At 45.3% G+C, this 21631-nt stretch overlaps 1 protein-coding gene across 2 annotated transcripts in view; it reads left to right on the forward strand.

Annotated features, from left to right (window-relative positions):
* LOC119652300 (thrombospondin type-1 domain-containing protein 4) overlaps positions 1 to 21631 on the forward strand; it is a 160704-nt gene that overhangs the window by 87482 nt on the left and 51591 nt on the right. For both annotated transcript variants that reach the window (XM_038056300.1, XM_038056301.1), the window contains exons 5-7: positions 16690 to 16771; positions 16861 to 16960; positions 17181 to 17338. In XM_038056300.1, the coding sequence (XP_037912228.1) occupies positions 16690 to 16771; positions 16861 to 16960; positions 17181 to 17338 (340 nt within the window). The remainder of the gene's footprint in view (positions 1 to 16689; positions 16772 to 16860; positions 16961 to 17180; positions 17339 to 21631) is intronic.

The raw sequence follows: 21631 nt of genomic DNA on the forward strand, positions 1-21631 counted from the left end.
CACATCACGGCTGGTTCTGAGACAGTGCGATAGGGAGATATCCCTCGCAAAGGTCCTCGTCTCTGCTCTTGGCAAGACGCTTACGATATATCTATTTGCCAAGAGCATCCGCCCATACCTCCGCATAGTAGAGGAGAACAGGCTGCCCTGTTCCTATAAGAAGACGTCTCCTGATAGATATATGGCCCGCTGCATTCGCCATTAGCCGACTTAAGGCTGAAACTCCAGCTTGTCCACTGCTTCTTTGATTTGCTCGAAGAAGTTGAGAAATGGAGAATTGGACCATAGCATTTAGCAACTGGTTTCTACTCTATATTCCACTCGCCGATCGAAAAGCGTCACGGGTTCGGGATTCTCTTTTTGGTTAAGATGACAGCAGCCGTGCCAACTTTATCTGCATAGCCAACTTGGCGTGACTCTTCTGGCATGTCCAGTGTGGTCCGGATACATGTGCTACCCCTACTTGATCTCCATCCTCCTCTGGCTCCCTAGTGCAAGGAGCGGCTTCTCAGATAATTCTTCAATATCCACAAGAGACCGCCCGGCATGAATTTTATAATATGCCTGGCATATCTGTCATTTTACGAAATTGAAAGCATTTCTGATATGAAGCGTTGTGAGGAGCTTTATCCGTCGAGGCCGGCAGCTGTGTGCCTCAGCGCTTCAGCGAGTCTATCCCTGATGAACACTTTCCCGGGCGTGTCATGTATAAACAACAGTCGATATGCAGACGGTAGCGCAGGGACTCCTGTCATTTTGCTGATCAGTGCAAGCCTCGTCGCCTTTCAGTGAGAAGGAAAAATGCCCACTTTCAGGCAAGTGTTGAACCCCCCGAGCAGGCCCGGGGAGTTGGACTTGTCGCATTCCTATTTTTCATAGCGAGAACTGTTTTTTTTTCGATTTTTTTACCGTGAAAAGCGTGTAAGTCCACAACGCCTTCCGCATCGTTGCCATTAACCCGTACAGGATGCCTAGGGAATAATGCGCGCATAATGCGGTTCGTTTGTCTGAATATCGAAGTCTATAGTAAGCGACCAAAAGGTTGCCCGAAACAATGGTGTCTTGATACGCTGTATGGGGATTTAAAAGCCTCGCGATTGCATACAGATAAGGCATTTGGTAGCATGAAATGACGAAACCGATCACGACGAGCCGACCCCGTTTGTGAACAGGACAAAGGATGAAGAAAAAGAAGAAGAACAGTGAACCCGGCAACAAGTGCTGCAACGTCGTCCGCAAGACCATGTAAGCGTTGTGCCGAACAGCAGAGTTTATGGCACTCCTTCCGTGGGTTCTTAGTTTCCGCGTCTACCTGTACATACAAGGCTTGTCACGGCTGGGGCTCTTTCGGAGCATGGAAGCTTCACGGACTGCGGCTATCAGATTCATCACTGAATTTACGACAGTTTCAGCTGTAGCGTCACCACCTCCGAAGTGCCCAGCGCGACTTTGCCTGTTCCAAGGACTTCGACGAAGTTCACTCTCGATGCAGGTCTAATTCGTTAGCCACTTCGAACCCAATGTATTGGTAGTCACTTGCCGAGAAGGCTTGTAGAAACCATCCACTGGCGTTGATTCCGTTGTAGAAGTTACGTTCGGAATGCTTTCTTCGCAGCCTGGGTGCTGGAACGTTAGTATGGATTCGGTATTTAAAACTACGAGTAACGTTCTTCGTTTCCCTTGGAATCTAGGTGGGGCATACCCAATTCAAGTGCCTCACCAATGAATTCACCCCCTACCAGGATTCGTCCTTCGGTACCGAAATCGGTGTCAATCAGAACATTGTGTCTGCGCCGGAATGCCGGCATAGTCTTACTTACTTAGTCATAGGTAAACGCTGAAAAACGTTATCCCTAAATATCAAATCCAGACAAAGCCATTCCCTTGGCTGAGAGCAAGAATGTGAAGTCGAATGTCGTCCCGAATCCAGATGACAGCGAGCCACGAAACTGGATTATGGGTATTGCTCGTTGAATAGCACTAGATTGGCTTTCACCTCCGCTGCGAACTGCGCTAGCAACTCGTCAACGTTGCACTCTGGTGAATGTTAATTTATAGTACGCAGATTATGCCCTTTTTAGTTCTGCTTTGAAGATTTCATACCGGCCTGAACTCGTAGTGTGTGTAGCTCCCAATAGACGCGCCAGGATCCTTATTGAGAATGCAATTATCTTTTTCTTTGCAAGTCTTGACTTGATGAACTAACTGACCGCATATACGGCATGTTGTCCTTCGCCCTTTCTTTGGTCAGGACGACCACTTCCGTTTTCTCCAGAGCTTTCTTTCTTAGTGTGCGCGACCGGTGCCACAACATCATCCATGTGTACGACCAGATACGGTTCGCCTCCCGCATCGTAGCAGGCTATTGCTTGAGGCTTTCCAAAATGCGGAGCAAAAGTAGATCCTTGAGCTGCACCGACATCTTATCCTTCAATAATTTCGAAGAACAGGACACGGTTCTTTAAATAGTGACTCAATATTTGCGAAAGGTAGTCTTGAACATGGGAACAATTTTCCAGCGCAATGATCATTTTGCCTCATGCTGCAGCATTGAAGACGTTTATTACATCCAGCGTCACAAAGAGCACTACCCGTTGACAGTGCTGACCACCCAGTCTGACTGCTTGAACCATACCCTCAATTGCATCTAAATCATATTATTTGGTGAGAAGTCTCCTGCAGCACGAATTGCGTCAGTATTTTCGCTTGGTGGGCTTCTCAGCCAGTTTCCCCCCTGTGTTCAACATATTGTGAGGACGATATATTGGCGGTCCCTCGAGGTCGCCTTTGCTGTTTATCAATACGAGTCTTACTTACTTACTTTCTAGTGCAAGGGAAAATCACCCGCTGTCGAGTATGCGTTCCAGCTCTTTTTGAAACGTCAGCTTGGTTGGGGTAGATAAAAAAAGTGCCTACACGATTTCTTCCAGCCTTATATTAGAACAGAGTATCTTTTAGCTGCTGAGCAACATTCGCTCTTTACAAGCAGCTCACGTTCTTTGAGAAAATACGCAAATCCTCAATTCAATCGTTGTCAATTCAGTCCGAGGTTCCCTCCATGGCTTCGTAACTTCGGTTTTCCGTGTAGGAATGTCAACCCTAGGAAATTGGTACAATTTGTTCGATTTTTAGGCCCGGGAGACTCGCTTTCATCCTTCTCAATCTGCAGATTTTCATTAAGAATCACCACGTAGAGGTAAGTTTGGTAATAGAGCTATTGGTGTTGGTTCAGCAGGCGTTTCCCAGGCTTTATCCTCCTTCGTGGGTACCAATCCAAGTTTCACCCTGGGACCTATACTACCTTGCATATAACCGGTGCCTGGCTTTAGCAAGACTGCTGAGGTGTAACAGTTGGTATTCAGTATCGAAAGCTTGACTACTTTTTTTTTTATATGGATGGAGGTGGAAATCTTAGAAAGACGCTGCTGCGGCAGGTTGCAGCAGTGTGTGCGATTCACACCCACTAAAACCACCTCCACTCTTCCGCCGCTCCCCGCGGGACCACCGTGAAGTATTACTTCGCGGGGGAGGCTCTGGTTCGCTATACCAGCTCGTCCATGTCACGTCTCTGTCGCGCCGCCTTCCGAGCTCGATCTAACTCCAGGAGTTTTGTCTGGACCACGGCTACTGCCTCATTTACCGCCATCCAGTTTTCCTCTGACTTCAACATCTCTTCCACCAGGTTGGAAGGCTCGATGTCCGCCCCTAAGATGCTGTTCAACCTCCTTTTCTGCTGCAGAAATCTGGGACAATGGAACATAACGTGCTCCGGGTCCTCGAGTGTATCACCGCATTCAGGACAGTTGGGAGACTCGTCCAACTCGAAGCGATGCAAGTACTTCCTATAGCCACCGTGTCCCGTAAGGAACTGTGTCAGGTGGTAATTCAATTCTCCGTGCTTTCGGTTGACCCATTTCTCGATACACGGGATCAATGTATGGGTTCACCTGCCCTTGTCGGAGTTATCCCATCGTTGTTGCCACTTGGCACACAACTCTCTCCTGATGGCTTTTCGGAAATCATCATTCACCTAGGTTGGATTTGCCTTCCGTTTTTCGTAGAGCCAGTGTGCCTTGCTCGCTAGAAGATCTATAGGGATCATTCCTGCGATAACACACACTGCCTCCGTCGACGCCGTCCTAAATGCGCTGCACACCCTTAGCGCAATTGGCCGGTATGCCGAACATATCTTCCTCCGGTTGACTGCGTGGTTCAACGCTCCCGCCCAGACAGGGGCCGCGTATCCCAGGATCGACCTCACCACTCCCGCGATGAGTAGCCTGCGACTATACTTCGGCCCTCCCACGTTAGGCATCATCCTTGCAAGGGATGAGCTGGCATTTGCTGCCTTCTCTCGCGCATAATCCAAATGTCCCTTGAAACTTAGCTTGGTATCGATCATCACCCCCAGGTATTTGACAACCGATTTTGAGACGACCTCACGATTACCAACCTGGATGGTAACCGTGTTGTTCTTCCTACGGTTGGTAATGAGGACCGCCTCCGTCTTTTCGTCCGCCAGGTCCAGCTTGGCCATTCGTAACCATGACTTGATGGTCATTTGCATAAAGCTCCACGTCCTCGAGATGCTTTGCAATTGCAACTACCGCCAAGTCGTCCGCAAAACCATTCAGCGTTGTCTCCTCCGGCACGCGAAGGCCAAGCACTCCGTCGTACATTATGTTCCACAGCAATGGTCCCAATACAGAACCTTGAGGCACACCTGCTGTCACAATGTACTCCTTCGGCCCGTCGCCCGTCTCGTACCAGAGAAGTCTGTCCGAAAAGTAACTCTCGATGAGCCGAGCCAAGTAGCTAAGAACACCTAGTTTGACCAAAGCACCCTTAATCCAGCCCCAGTTGGCTGAGTTAAAAGCATTTTTGACGTCCAGCGTCACCAGAGCACAGCATTTGCCCATGGCCATTGCATTTCGAGCCAATACCACGACCTTTGCTACTGCATCGACCGTAGAACGGGCTCGCCGAAACCCATATTGCCGCTCTGAAAGACCACCCGCAAGCTCGGTGAATGGGAGCAGCCTGTTGTATATCACCCTCTCCAACATCTTCCCCATGGTGTCTAAGAGACAAATAGGGTGATATGAAGAGGTCACGCCGGGTGGTTTTCTGGGCTTCGGTAGCAACACCAGCTTCTGCCTCTTCCACTGGGCGGGAAACACTCCTTCCGCCATGCACGATTCGAATGTGCTTGCGAACCACCTTGGTCTGGCCTTGACCGCCACCTTCAGAGCCCCGTTCAGAATTCTGTCCAATCCCGGAGCCTTGCTGTCTCCAATACGTCTGCAAATTTCCCAAAGTTCCTCTTCGGTAACATCAGGGATCGAGAAGACGTCCTGCTTAGCTGCCAGTTGGGGTTCTCTTTCGTGCTGCTCCTGCTGCGGGAAAAGAGTTGTAATTATTTGCAACAAGAGCCGTGGGCATGTCACCTGAGGTGATTTTCGCCCGCGGATCTTCTTCATTACAACTTGGTAGGCTGTACTCCACGGATTCGTATTAGCCTCCATGCAGAGCTTCTGGTAGCATTCCCGCTTGCTTTTCCGAATGGCCTTCTTAAGGTTGCTTCGCAGATCCCTGTATTCCTCCTCACGCTCCTGGTGTTCCGGCCTTCCCCTTGTCCTGTGGGAAAGTCTCCTCGCTCGGAGACAAGAGGATCTCAAGGCAGCGATCTCCGTGTTCCACCAGTAGTTTGGCCTCTTGCCGTGGTGCAAACGTCGTCGTGGCATCGTAGCGTCGCACGCTGAGACAGCTGTGTGAGCCTTTCCACCGCTGTTTCATCCGGATCATGGGCTCCTTCCAATGCGGCCAGGAATGTCTCCTCGTCGAAAGTTCCGATAGATCAGCCAACCGCCTTAGCCTTTCCACCTCCAGAGCGTCGTTGACTGCTTCCCCGGTTCCCAATGCGGAGGAAGATGGCCTGGTGGTCACTGTGGGTGTAGTGCTCACTCACTTGCCAAGCCATCTCCCTCATCAGTGAAGTGCTAACAAATGTCAGGTCAACAATCGAACCCGACCCTCTTCCCTGAAAGGTGGGCACGCATCTAACGTTGGCCAGCACGATGTCCAGCTCCGCAAATGACTCCAACAGAATTAGACCTCTGGTGTTCGTCGATCGGCTTCCCCACTCCAGGGCCCACGCGTTGAAATCGCCCGCAATGATTTTAGGGCTGCGGTCTCTAGCGTCCAACACCAGACTGTCTAACATCTCCTCATATTGTGCTAAGGTTGCACTAGGAGGAGCGTAGCAACTGTAAATATGGACACCTTTGACCTTCGCCCTTATAAAACCGGCTGCCGGGGGGGCCATGACTTCCTGAATGGCCTGTCTTCCGCACGCCCAGATTGCGGCATTGCCAGACGCATCCACTGCCCCAGTCGCACCGCCGTAGTTTCTGTACCGCTCGCAAATAACCGCGACATCGACATTCGACTCTCGAATGGTTTGCGAGAGCAGGTCCTGAGCTGCCTCACAGTGATTGAGATTGATTTGTATCAATCTCATTTGCCTGTGCGGTTCAGCTCCCTCCTATATACCGGATATCTGCTGCTTCCCGCAACATGCCGGCCGTCCACGCCCTCTTTCCCACTACATAGCATACACCGTGGATCTTCGGTGCAATCTTTGATGAGGTGGCCCTATCAAGCTGGTTAGTGCATGCCGCCGCAAAATGGCCGAAATCGAGGCATCTGAAGCATCTCTTTAGAGATATTTGCTCCCTGAGCCTGCACACGACCCAACCTACTCTTACCTTGCCCGCGGTAATTAACTTAATAGCTGATTCCGCAGGCAAAGCTTGACTACTGGACGAAACTGAGAGGTGTGGCTTCAGTGCGCTGTAGAAATGCAAATAGTAAGCTATTGGAGTTTAAATCGTGGAATGGCTAGGAGGTGAGGTTTGTGATCTTCGAAAATGGCGATGAAGAATCGCTCACATTCTCCACCGTCTTCTCACATTTCATCGGCTTATTGTGGATTAAGTGACACGCAAATAGCGACGTTGGTTGCGTCTGTGCGTGAGGAAGCTCTACTTGTAGTGCTCAAAAGCAGCAGGTGGATAATTTAATGCGACTTTCTACGTAGTACAAATTTTGAGAAGCTCGTGAAATGGCGCTTGGAGGCATATGTAGTGCAGCTACGACGGTGACAATCGAGCATTCCGAAGGAACGTCTAAACTCTGAAGGGCCTATAGGTTTGGAGAATCCGGGATATCTTGTGTTTTTCGTCGTGGTTGTCTAAAAGTTCCCTTGCTTATATGATCACTGGGGAATATTACTTCCCCTAGGCCAACTGGACAGACCGGCTAAAGCATGAATGCATGGAGTGCCTCGAAAAGCTGCTGGAAATGTTGTAGGTGATGTGGTTTGCCGAGATGAATGGCAGCTTCCTGAGTAATTGGCTGAGAGTGCATTGCATCGTCTAGGTTGCATTACGGAGTCCGGGCGGGATGGCTAAAAATTATAACAGACTAAGAAGCGTAGAGACTGCAGTTTTGGATATATCTTTAAGGGTGCCGGCATTTTATGAAATGCTGGCTGGAGTTCGCTGACTTAGAAGAAACTCCAAGACTCCTGCGGCTGTCTTGGAGTAAATCCTGAATTATTGGCAGCGGTAGCGGTCGGGGCGAACGAATCCGTTGAGATGACGATAGTCCCCGGTGGCATGCCAATCGCTGCTCTATTTGGGTACCATTTGGAGAGAGCCCATTGACGCCGCGTTCTCGTTTGCAAGAAGTTGAAATCTTTTTTCTTGTGGTGAGGCATTCGCCTGTGAAGCGATGAGATCGTGAAAGACTGGCTTTCCGATGGTGTTGATTTGGTGGTAGACCGGAGATTGGCAATACGGGGCATTTCGCCCTGAGAAATGGGGATTTTGAAGTATCAGCCAAGTAGCTGCTTGTAGGTCGTGCCTATCCTTACTGTTGTTGGCTTGTGGATGTGAATTGAGTAACGAAACTTCAAGGCTGTCTGTGGTATGGTACTAGTAGCAGCTCGTGCGTAGATCCTGCCTTGGTGTAGCAGATTGGTCTCGCTCTTGACGGCGTCTGCGAAAGGCGAGTGGCCTCGCTGAGAGTCGGTGCTATCATGAGGCTGTTGAAGTGTCGCTCCTTCGGCGGGCTATCTCCGCTGCTGTCGGGACTGGTGCTGCTCTGGAGAACCCTTGGTAAGGTTCTTGGGAGAATAGGTCGCGACCTTATGGGTCTGAAATTGAAACTTGACCTAGAAAAATCAAAGCTAGTACATTGCTCGAGTGCCAGAAAACTGCACTGTTTACTAGGTGGATATAATTTTTAGTTTCAGAAGGTGCTGTTGGTTGAACTAGGACTCCTGGTCTATTGCTATTTTTCTACTATTTCCTTTTTTGTGCTCTACTTTCGATAGGTGTTCTCTAGCTCCGCCAAACTTGATATTTCTCTCTAAACGGGTTGGGGGTATGAGATGGGAAAAACGTCCAGCATCCTTTTCTTGGATAGGTTCCTAAGTAAGAGATATGTCATTTTTTGGATGACTACCATATTAGGCTTGCTGCAAGTCTCTTTACAAACTGTTGCAACTAAGAAGGTTGTTCGGCGAGCTGTAACCCATATGTAATATGGACATGTGTATGTATGTATAATATGAGTACCTGTTGATCACGTACATAAGTGCTTGTAATTTTCAAATGAACTTCAACTGGCGCCAGGTTTCCAAAGTGGTAGGCGTTAGGTTAGTAGATTTCGGGAACTAAAACTCTTCGAAATTAACCTTGCTCGATCGTGCGTGCGTTGCATCTCTCATTGATTACAATGGCTTTGGAAATAATACTTCGATAGTTCCTACTAAGAATTATGATACTACGAATAACCATCCCAACTGTTCCAAAATGGATTGAAAAAATTCAATGAACTTCTTTAGAGGAAACATGAAAGTGCTGCACTCACTTCGAAAGATTAAAAACTGAATGCACTTCTGTGATATCTGCATAATGCCGGGCAGTATCTAATATAAGATTGATCAGAGTCACCTGTTTGTTATCAGCCGAGCAACTGCTAAAACGCGACAGTCAGTCATACATTAAACATTTTAATGGGCAACACATAATAGTAAAACGCAGCGCCACACGCAATGGCGCTGGACGTGAACAACTTCCCGAATCACAGCTGAGCCTGAATTGCATTATGTTGCACTTGATATGAAAGTGATCAACGCTCTGATCTCTGCATAGAATGCAAATTGCACAAATTGAACATGCACACGCAGTTTATGAGATTTGTGAGCTAAAGCACATAATGGTGGAGTGGATGGGAATGGGTGGACTAAAGCCTGGAGTGCATTTCTTGTGCTGGAAGTTAGCCTCTAAGATTGGAGTTTGCGTAGTACCGGGTTGGGAATCAAAGCCGCTGAGGAACTGTAACTTCGTTCGCTTACTAATTCAGGATATCTAACAAGTGCTGAGTAGGCTGATCGGGCGGATGTCCTGTGGTCCATTGTGGATTGGGCGTTGCAGACTACACTAGAGGTCTAGTTGCGCCGCTTATTATATCGCATAATCAGGACCAACAACAGACTATTTTCCAGATATCTGTTTTCAAAGAACTTTTAATTCAGATCTTGCAGTGATAATTTGAGCAAGATACCGTAGGCTGTTTGTAACAATAAAATTTCCCGGGACAAATTGGTGCGGCCGATGATTGAACGTTGAGGTTTACATCACAGTTGACTGCAGTTGATGGGCTTTCCCTGAAACACACATCAAACAAACAGCACACAAAGCCGTGTGTGAGTGCATCGTGGTGCATGGAAATGAAATGTTATCACAATTAACGATAGCGAGTTCAATCATTTGCACGATTGATTTTATATGGCGCTTTGCGTCGTCGTGCATGCATGGAGGCATAATGTGGCCCCATCGATTGGATCTTTTCAATAGTCAATAACGTACTCGGGGCAACATTGAGCCAATCTTTATGTTCACATATGTGTATTTGACTGGCTTGGATGGGTTTATGTTTAATAGACAAGTGTGCTGGCGGTTGGATAGTCTGAGATATGAGTCGTAACATATTTAACACTCGTTACAGATGCATTTTGCAGCCCTTAAGCGGAAACTTAGTGTTCAAAGTTATTTTTATTGTTTGAATCCATGCCATGTTGGGCGGAATACTAGAGGAACAACTGTTGAGTGTACGTGAATCTGTTTGCAAATTGATAAATTAAAGGATCGACGGCAGCGCGCCAGCGATTATTCCATTTTCTGCAGATACATTAAAATAGTTGATTGATTACAAGAGATAACATTATTAGACACATTGTGTTCATAATTCGTTGCTAGTGACATAATAGTTTTAGTTGGCGATATAGTAGGTGACTGTAGACATTATTCCCATGGAGCATTAAAATTTTATGTTTATTGTCTGATACTTAGTAAGCAGTTGGTGGAAAGTCTGAGTTAATCACAGGTGGTGATATCAACCAAGCGCACACGCACGTCTACCAAGAAGCAAATGTTGGTTCCACTGTATAAAATCTGACAAGGGGAAGGGGTTACATCTACCAATTGAAAAGCATCGAACGATATTTTGAGCTAGTAAAAGATATGCGTCCTGGTGTGGGCAGAATGAAGATACAATGTTTGATAAAGCTTGGGTATATTATGATAGTCTTGAAATTCGGCAAGCTTTCTCCACTATGCCAAAATAGAAAAGGATTTTTGGCAGTAAAGCCACTCATTTCCTTGAATTGGGAAGATGTTTGCAATCTTTTTAAGGTTTTGTGTTTTTTCGGAGACGGTTATAGCGATTCACATCGAATTTGGTGGAAAGGTGGAAACAGACTCGTCGCGACGCATCTTTCAGAACGCTTAGTTTGAATACTTCTGAGAATAACTCTTGCCCCTCCTCCATTCACTGGTTATGTACATTCACTGATCGCTTAGATATACAAGACAGTGCTAACTGCGCGGTTTGTTTATCTGGCATTGGTAGCTATGCCGTGCTCCGGAATCAAGGGGTTATTGTGTTACGTGTAGTTGAAAACTGCTCACTTTCCGTTTTCCTTTCTATTCGTTATGTATGAATTGGGGCACATTAAAATTCAATTTTCGTTTTTAATCTTCATCAGATAATTGGAAAACGCGCTCCTTCCAACTGCTTGCTTCAGATGTCCTCTTCTCGTGCTGAACATTGGGCAGTGAAACATCTGATGGTCTGGATCCTACGGTGCGCCATTGCATCCAGTGCAATGTCACGGACCACCCAGCCTGAAACAATACACTCATTGTCAACGGCGCAACAACCGGTATCTGGTCTAAGCCTGCCTTAATAGGGAACTCCAGATATCCCGGTTTTGCGCTGAGGTCCACCAATTCGATATCCCTAAATGCTGCTTGGCGACTTGGCTTACGCCATCACTCCATTTCAGGCAAGGTCTGCTTCGTCTTCTTTTTCTACCATAGATATTGCCCTTCTAAGTTTTTCGGGCTGGATCATTTTCATCCATAACCATTATCCACCCGGATCCAGCCGGATTTTATTCACAATCTTATAGTCATAGTATCGCTCATAGATTTCGTCGTTATGTAGGCTACGGAATCGTCCAACTTCATGTAGGGGGCCAAAAATTCATCGGAGGATTCTTCTCTCGAACGCGGCCAAGAGTTCGCAATTTTTTCTGCTATGAACCCAAGTCTCCGAGGAATACATGAGGACTGGCAAAATCATTGTCTTGTACAGTAAGAGTTTTCACCCTATCGTGAGACGTTTCGAGCGAAACAGTTTTTTTAAGCTGAAATAGGCTGTGTTGGCAGTCAACAACCGTGCGCGGATTTCATCGTCGTAGCTATTATCGGTTGCGATTTTCGACCCTAGATAGGAGAAATTATCAACGGTGTCAAAGTTGTGGTCTCCTGTCTTTATTCTTCCCGTTTGACCAGTGCGGTTTGATGTTGTTGGTTGGTTGGTTCTTGGTGCTGACGTTACCACTATACATTTTGTTTCGCCTTCATTGATGTGCAGCCCAAAATCTCGCCCTGGTTAATGGTCATGATATACATGTGGTTGCCATTTACGCCTTAGTGGAGCAAAGAGCATCAGCTACAATTACACGCTAGCGCTATCGGTCACTTGAAATGCAATTCTGGTCCCGCTCCCTGCTTTCACGATTTCCGGAGATGCCCCCAATTCTCTTCTACTGTTGTGCGCCAAGTGTTTTTGGGGTGACTCACTCGTTGGCAACTCTGGGAGAGTAAATTCCACTGCTTGGCGTAGCGAGTAATTCAATTCTCGCGCTTCTTCAATATCTAACCTGCCCGCAGACCGAATTTTTCTTTTATAATATTATTAGGGCAGCATTTTCAGAGCCCTCGGGTATTCGGGTAATAGTGGGGTTACTTTTTATCTACTACTCTTATATACCAACACAGAAAAAACCCTTGCTCCGAACAATTTCAGTGTTGAAATAACTGCTTTTCCCGATTTAGAAAAGGCAGCGAAACCCTCTCTAGCTTTGTTACAGCTTTGGGCAGGATAGAGTTCGGTGCCACTGTAGCCATAAACCACGCTTCCTTCATATATATATTGATCAACGCTTTCGATGCGGGTACGATGGACCGTTAGACTGAAAACTTGGTTTTGTTGGTGTTTATCTTCAGTCCAACTCTTTCTGCAGAGCTATTTAGCTAAGATGCATAAACCGGGGCGGGGGAAAAACACATGTCGTTAGCGTAGCCGAGGAAAGATATCATGGTCCACTGAACTCCTCCATGTTCTCCGGACATTCTCGTACGGAGACATTCACCGAGAACAAGAAGAATAATATCGTTGAAAAATGTATTAAAATCGGTTTACTGTCTGTCTGTCTGTCATTTTTTTTGAGAAGGTGGAAATCTTTAAAGGACACTGGCCTGGACACATTAGTGTCTCTGATTTTTACCCACCCCCACCCAACCTCCCTTCTCCGCGGAATCAACCTACGGTATTACATCACGGGGCAGAGGCAGTTCATTCTAGGTTAATCACATTTCTTCTTTACGGGGCGTACGTGACCGCGCTTTTCTCCTCTTCTCTGCGTTTCGCAGTTTATTTTGGATAAATGCAATCATAAAGTTGACCGCATCCCAATTCCCTTGTTGTGCTACCATTTTCGGGACTAGATTTTCTGGTTTCAGCATATCTGCTAGAGTCTCCTCTAGATTCCTCCTTTCTTCCACAAATCTCGGACAGTGGAAGAATACATGCTGTGGGTCCTCTGGGACTCCGTCGCAGTTTGGACAGTTGGGTGATTTCTCCAATTTAAACCTGTGCAGGTATTGGCGATATCCTCCGTGCCCCGTGAGAAACTGGGTGAGTGTCCAAAAGATAAATTGGTCTGTAGGAGGTTGGCTCAACTGGAGGTTTACCAGCCTTAGGCAGTAGTACTAACTTCTGTCGCTTCCATGACGCTGGAAATATTTCATCAGACATGCACGCCTCGAACAACTCAGCGAATATGTCCAGTATGGATTTCACAACAAGCTTAAGGACCCTATTCGGCTCGCCATCCAGACCTGGGATTTTGTTGTCTGCTATTCTAGCACAGATCTCCAGCAGTAGTCTCTGGTGACTGGCGGTATTGTTGTCACATTTAGAGGTGCTGGAATGTGTCGGTGACCTCCTCCTGCTGGGGGAATAAACCCTGGATAATTTTTAACAAGAGTGAAGGGCTCGTGATCTGCGATGATGAACCGCTCTTCTCGCTAGGAAACAGGCTGAACGAAGGCTGGCCAGTTCAATATTCCACCAGTAGTTTAGTGCTTTATTATGTTGTTTTAACCACACTTCTATGAAGGTCTGCTCATCTAGAGCTTTTGCAAACCAGCCTGATATCTTTCTCGGTTTCGGAAATGATGGTCTTCTGGCCGGCAAATCCACCCATAGTCCAAAGAAGATTGCCTGGTGATCGCTGTGGGACACGCACCAGGACATATCACGTCTCAGTGAAGGGTTGACAAAGGTTAGATCTACGACTTTGGCCAATCCCCCTTTCTGAAAGGTGTTTACATAACCTTCGTTGGGCAGAAATCTATCTAACTGTGTAAAAGCGTCGAACAGGCTGCGGCCCCTTGCATTTTTCTCTCTTCTACTCCACTCACGGGCCCAAGCATTGAAGTCACCAGCAATCACCCTTGGACTACGACTTGGACACTTGGTGGGGCGTAACAGCTGTACACATAGACCCTGTTTATTTTTGCCCACACAAAGTCGCTGGCTGTCTGACTGTATGGCATGGGTACATTGTATGGCTTTCAACCACATGCCCATATCGCTGCTCCACCAGTCGAATCTGTAGCCTATACGCTACCGTGACGGTTTCTATATGGTTCGCTAATGATGGCAACTTCCACCTCGGATTCGTAGGTAGTCTGCTCGAGTAGCGCGACCCTGCAATGATTGGTTTATTTGAATAAACCTCATTTCTCATTGAAGTCAGCGCCTTCCTAAATTTCGGGCATTTAGCACATTCGGCAATATTCCGGTAATCCCGTCACTCCCTTCCTTCGCGCAATAAGCATTTTGGGTCGTTATTGTTCTCTTTAGCAATATGGTCTTTCTCCCCACACCTTCTGCATCGATCGGTCCGATCAATGGCGGTGGTGCATGCCTTTGTGGAATGACCAAACGCGAGGCACTTAAAGCACCTCTTTAGAGAAATCTGCTCTCTCAGACTGCAAATACCCCATCCGATTCAAACCTTCCCGGCAGCCAATAACTTTTGCGCTGTGTCCAATGGTAATCGCAATGTGGCTGCTTGAGTATTGCCATAGGCTTTCCGCAAACTTACAATGGACTTTTCGCCAAGTTCCTCCAACTTGAACTGTTCCTTCAAGGTAGTGCAAATTTCTCCTTTGGATGTCACTTTATCGAGAACTTTGCACTGTATGTAGACCACATGTTTTTGGGTCCGTACTCTCAAGTTCCCCCCAAGTGAGTTCTTAACTTGAGTTCGGAAGTCATCAGTTTTTCCCAAGCTGGATTTTTACAGCTCAAATATGTCACCCTTCTGGATCCTTCCAATCTTGCTGACATTTCCGCCTAGATCTTTTAGGTCGGGGCCAGCTTTGACCTTTTTCAGTATCTCCGCGTAGGACAAAGGCTTCTGGGCGAATTCACATTTTTGTTTTTTTTCTGCCTTTCCATCCACCGTTTTCATTCCCCTTGGACTTTATCGGTTCGATCCCCGGAGCTCGCACTTGGGGGACACTGCTTTTTTTGGGTCTGTCTGTCTGTCACACGCACTTTTCTCCGAATCGGCTGAACCAATCCGAACGAAATTTGGTGGACAGTTGGGAAATATGTAATCCCAAGAATACAGCAAGCGACATAAATTTAAGTAGAGTTTTAAGGGGGCTCCCCATACATGCAAGGGGGGGGGGGGGGGGAGTGGATTTAAAAAATTTTTTCACCGATTATAGTCGTGTGGGGTATCGAATGAAAGGTCGCGCTTAGTACTTTCCGAAATTGATATTAGTTTTGGCGTGAGTTAGAAAATGCGCTAGTAAGGAGTCAAAATGTACACACTTAAAGTGAGACAGATCTCTTTTTCGGAAACTACCCAACCCAAAAATTCGAAAAAAATCCATGCAAATAAAATGCTTACGTCATAATTAACGGCAATAATTGATATTCGAGTGAAATATTAAAATTCCATTCATGAAGAGTTTGCTTCTCCCCAGCCCTGTTTTACACAAAACCTTATTAAAATCGGTTTACTGTCTGTCTGTCTGTTCGTCACAAGCATTTTTCTCGGAGACGGTTTTACACCAAATTTGGTGGAAAGATGGGAACTGTGAACATACAGTGAGTTACATCATTTTACGTCGAATTTAAGGGGAGATCCCCATACATGCAAAAGGGGGTGTAATTTTTTTTTCACCAAATATTGTCATGTGGGGTATCAAATGAAAGGTGAAAGTATTAGCACTTTCCGAAGCCGGACAATGGAATTTTTAACTATGTACAGCCAGAACTGTCATGCACTCTTCGCTCCTCACATAGGGAAATGCAAAACCTTTTATAACTGAGGCGTCAAGCTTCCGGTTCTCCGATTTGTTTATTCTTTTTATCCTGCGTGCCAGCCGTCACCCTGTCCTAGCCCGATGCATTGAGCATAAGGCGCGAGAATTTAACCTATTATGAATCGAAGAGGTAAGGGGTTTGTCGAAAGCCACTAGAACCTTCACTTTCTTCTTCGTTAGAATTTCGACGATCCCCCAAGGTTCCTTGGGCATGAACAAAGTAAAATGTTGGGACCTTCGGGAGCGTTCTTCTCCATTATATATCAGGTAATGTTGTCCTTTTGGTGGCCAGAATGCAGGTCAATTCGGGATTTCGAATCTAGTCCTGAAGATATTTATCAGTTGTGGAACCTGTGACTTATACCTTCATTCACTTCTTTTTACTAAGATAATGCACAGGAAGTATGAGGCCACACCATGTGTTCCACACAGGCGGGAACGCAACCTTTAGGTCTTTACAATGCCTATTTGCGTAGGTTAACAAAATCAATAACATCCTCGTAAGAACATATCATTACCATCTGCTAGCTGCATAATTCTGTTAATAACTGATAATATGATTCTCTTAACATTTTTAATTGGCCACTGTACAACTTAATCCTCAGCCAGGAAACCGGTTAAATATACACTCACCTCCTTTCAGACGAGCATCGAATCCAACGAAGCGTGTTATTAGTCGCGGATGTGCCGGTCTGTTCCGTAGATATCGTCTTTGTAATGAACAGGTAAGTGTCCATTGCGTAAATTGCCTTAATCCCTAATTAGAACCTACATTTAACTAATTACTACTGACTTTGATTGTCGTAACTCGCAGGAATGTCCTGTTCAAGTGGATTTTCGTCAACAGCAGTGCACAGCCTACGATGAGCATCTATTTCAGGGCAAACGATATATCTGGGAGCCGTATATTAAGGGTAAGTGCAAAATTGATAGATGTAGATACATTTGGGGTAAGGAAAGTGAAAGTAGTTAGAATTTTAGATAGAAGAGTGAGTTCCTTAAGGATCAACACGCTTTAGTTAAATAATTGTGCAATTTAAGCTGGGATCAGCTCCCAATTAGGCTACTTGAACACTTCCATCTTTCTTGTGATTGTATCTAGTCCTCTCTAATGCATAAACAATTTTTTTCAAGACGATGCCGAGTGCGAGCTCAATTGCAAGCCAGTCGGGTTGAATTACTTCGCCACCTTGAACAGCACCGTGATTGATGGCACACCTTGCTCCCGTCCGGCGGAATACTACAGAAAGAATTACAGAGGACGAGCCGTTTGCGTCGATGGAATTTGTAAGGTAAGTCCAAATCTAAGTCTAAGCCTATTTGCGTTAGATACATCTAGCGTACTGGACGACGTGTTGCACGTGTTTAGCAACAAATTAAATTCCCAGGTGAGATGGGGCCGAGTTAGTTTAAACGCGATGAAAATCAATATCCTAGACGTGGTGGGTCCATCATCATTAAACAGCCTCCTCGTCATGATGAGCTTGGGATCCGACGAAATAAGAGACGATGATGGATTTGCCGATGACCTGGCCCTTAAAACCTGGTCATTGCGCTGAGTTAGGTGAGTTTGGAGGCTGGATGGGTTAATAGGAATGCTATGGGCGGCTAGTGAGGGTATGACTCCGAGTGAAATTGAATGTAAAATGATTCATGATCGGCTAAATGGTCGAGTTATCATGTGTGCGCTCAGACTTTTAATTCTGCTGCTTTTCTCCAAAAATGAATTGGAAATTGAATGATTCGACAATTTACTTTAATTGGGCATGAAGCGTATGATCAATATTTACTCTTTGATGTGTGCAACGAGACGCTAACTAACGTATCTAATACAATTATTCGCGCTTATTAGCGAGGCGAAAGTTCAGGCGATGATTCCTAGCCTGATGCATTTGGGTTCTTATTAAAAGATTCTTTATTTGATTGTACGTTTGGGGTCGAATTTACTCTTGGGTGGCAATAAGAGTTCTACGAACTTTGATGGGTGTTGGTTGAAAGTGAATTTTTATGATAAGCGAGGTTATAAAATTTATCTGTTTGAATTTAATGAAATATGGGATTGGATTTCTCAAGTTGTAGGAGACGTTTATACGAAAAAAAAACCTTCTGAATGGTTTTACTTATGTACACCCAAACTCAGGACTTTAAACCGGATGGTATCCGGAGTACGATTACATATGTTCTTTTATTGTATTTAGTAATCAATGTTGCAAAACTATCTTTATTCGACTGTTGATATGATTAGCATGGCATGACACCTAAGTGTCAGTTGTGAATTATCTAGGTCCCTCTACTGCTATTTTGCAAGGAAACGTACACGATTAATAATTTTGCATCCTTGAAAATCTATGTAGAAACCTTCAACGCAAGAATAGCTTTATCTTTTCAGATAGTTAATCTATCAAAAAGTTGAATGACGGTTTCGTCCAGCGCAGAGGCAACTCGTCAGACGCTGCCTCACCTCTGCCCTGAGAGCAGCATGACCGAAAGTAGTTACATATGGTGTGAATTATGAGTGCGAATTACATTGAAGTGAAATCCGTCGTAAGTTCAGACTAGGCGAAGTGAATCTTTTGTTGAGGATGCTGGGAGTCCTGACTCCGCAGCCACTTGATGGACCGGACCACTTGGGAAGCAACTTACTTCCTCTCTTGTGGTCCACCGACTCCCTTTTTTTGCGTTAAACAGCCAAGTTTTCAAAACAGTTGACTGACGGTTTCATCTCGCTGCTCCCAGGGCAGAGGTGAGGCTGCGTCTGATGAGTTGCATCTGCCCTGGACGAAACCGTCAGTCAACTTTTTTGAAAAACTTGGGTGTTTAACTGAAAAAAGAGGAGTTTGTGGACCACAAGAGTCCGGCCCGTCATCAAGTGGGTGCGGACTCAGGACTCCCAGCATCTTCAACAAATAATCTATCAAACTCATTTGAAATTGTCCCAGTTAATATGGACATTGTCTTCTGGTTACTACTAACTACTGCAGCATGGTGTGGAGGAGCTGGCAGGTACGGGGATGCACGATTTTATCTGATTTTTTTTTCTGATTGCCTTAGATAGTAAAAGGTAATCACTGGTGGATTGACTTAAGAGTTCTGTAAGTGAATCTGGTAACGCTATCTGATAATCCTTTAGCGTGTAACAGTCGTGTATCCTTTTAAACAGGTTGTTCCCAGTTTTGATTATCTGCTGTAGGGCAGCTGGATGTGTCAGGAATTCAAGTCGCTGCCTAAATTTTAGCTAGGGGTTGCCTATGATATCCAGGTCGGGAACCAGCTATTCAGTTATGTTGTTGGTGTAGGTTTAGTTGTCCCACGACGTCTCGGCAGGCTAACAGAAAGAGCTAAGTTCTCTGGTCCGGCCCACGATCATCGTACCCTTTGGACAAGAATTGGCCAAGACCTCGGCCTATGTCTGCTGGCTGTCACTCGATTTATGGGCCCTGGGCCCTGTGTTGCCAGGCTCGTTGTAAGTTAGATAACTCACGTATGTTTCTATACGTTTTGTGACGACACTTGCAAACATAATTGTGTCGAAGCCTATCCGAACAGGTAGGACGCGTGTTACAAGTATAGACACAGCTACCATTTTTATATGATTGTGGTTATGTTGTATATTATTTGTTCTAGATTTTCTATTATTCGCCACTTTACGTTTTGTTATTATGCCAGCTTTTATTAGTTTTTGTGATATTAAGACGCAGAGTAAAATTCCTTGTTTTATTTGAGATCAGTATGTGCTACTTTGTACTAGCCATTCACATTGAACTTAACGATTCAAATCGGATGGGTAGAATGAACTAGGAACGATGCTTTGGGATAGGAAATGCCTTGTGGCTTGCGATATTCACATTTTCTCCAAAAAAAGCCAGGTAAAAGAAATATGAAATAAAACATAAGAGTAGACGCAAAGCCCTTAAGCTTGATTCTCGTGTCTTTTAAGAATCTAATCTGGAGTTGGTTTTCTTCTTTCAAAAAAACTCTTGCGAAGACCTTTTCCAATTGAATTTGTTCCTCGCGCAATGTGCCTCCTACACTAAAAAATAAGGTTATCTATTGTTTCCTGCACGCCACACTTCAGATAATTGTCATTGTTGATTTTGCCAAGGAAGGGTTTGCTGTAGACATGGTTCGAATAAAGTCCACTGAAAGTTTCGCTACACTATTTGTTGAGATGAAAGTTGGTATTTTAATCGACACATCCGGAAAGATTGCCACGAAATCCTTGCCTTTTAATTTCGACGTTGCCTGGTATTCATCTTGCTAGTCCTTCTTCATTTTATTCTGCACCACCCATAGTACATCCTCAGCTGCAAAGGATGAAATCATGGTATTTTCGCTGATTAGTGCTGCCTTTGTTGCTGAGTGCGCCATCTTGTTCAACATAATTTCACTTTTAGCTGGGTACCACAGTACTTTTATCTCCTCGAAGTTAAAATTCGCTATTGCGTCAACTATTTTCCAGACACTGAGATCTCTGATGTCTTGCTTCTCCAGAAGAGTACGGGTTTTTGGGAGTCTGTGATTATTGCTTTCTTCTTTTTTTATCTTTCCTTTGCCATTTGCGTGGCCATCTTTATCCCATTCAGTTCAGCAGAAAGGACCGCAATTGCTTTTATTCTGTAGCCAGCTTTGTCTCGAGTGCAGTTAGAGACTACCGCACAGCTGCACACCACAGCCCATATTGCTGCATCAGTTCCATATAGGGCAAAATCCCTGTTTCTGAGTTCGGTTATTTCATTTTTAATTTTAACTACCCAGTCGTTTCTGTTCCCATTCCTTCCCTGCGCTGACACTGCAGACCAGCAGGTTTCCCACCTTTCTTTCCTCCTCATAAATCTTAAAGTTATTGAAGGCTTGCTGGAAATTCTTATAAGTCACTGATAAACCATTTTGGTCATGGGATTGTCTGCGAACAAGCTGTAGGAGGAGGGATCACATCTTTTGAGCCTTATTAGCTCCTTAGAGGCCAATGGCGCCTTTCTGAACTTGTGGACGGTTTCGCCCGCCAGAACTTGGGCCAAATGATGCGGTGAAGACTTAGTTAAACCTAAGCATCTTTTCAACTGAGATGCCATAATCGTGGATATTCTGTTGTCTAGCTATTTGGGCATCAAGGGTGTGGAGGAAGCAGCATAATCAAGCACTGGTCTTATAATGATCCTAAATGGTTTTACGGCTCTCAGTTTTTGTCTCCCTTGAAGGAACTGTGGCAAAGTTTATTACCCTCCAAACCTGTTTCCCCTTTATGATTGTTTTAATGACGTGATCTTTCATAGATAGAGATTTTTTAATTGTCCCGGCCAAAATTGTCATCTCGGGTACTTGTTTTACAGGGGACCGATGTACCTAAATTTTACATATAATAGTTTGCCATTATTTCTTCTAAAATAATAACGCTAGACTTATCTTTGTTCACTGGGAGTTTCAGGGTGTTACATTTTTTTCACGAAAAGGTCAACCTGTTTTTGTAGTATTCTACCTACCTAATGATCTCCCATCCCCATACCACAGAAGATAAAGTCAGCTGCAGATTGGTGGATATCAGTTCAATCATTGAGTTTGCATGGCTGCTTGCTTTAATTACCACT

Source organism: Hermetia illucens, chromosome 3 (assembly GCF_905115235.1).
Source record: "Hermetia illucens chromosome 3, iHerIll2.2.curated.20191125, whole genome shotgun sequence".
Taxonomy (NCBI): domain Eukaryota; kingdom Metazoa; phylum Arthropoda; class Insecta; order Diptera; family Stratiomyidae; genus Hermetia; species Hermetia illucens.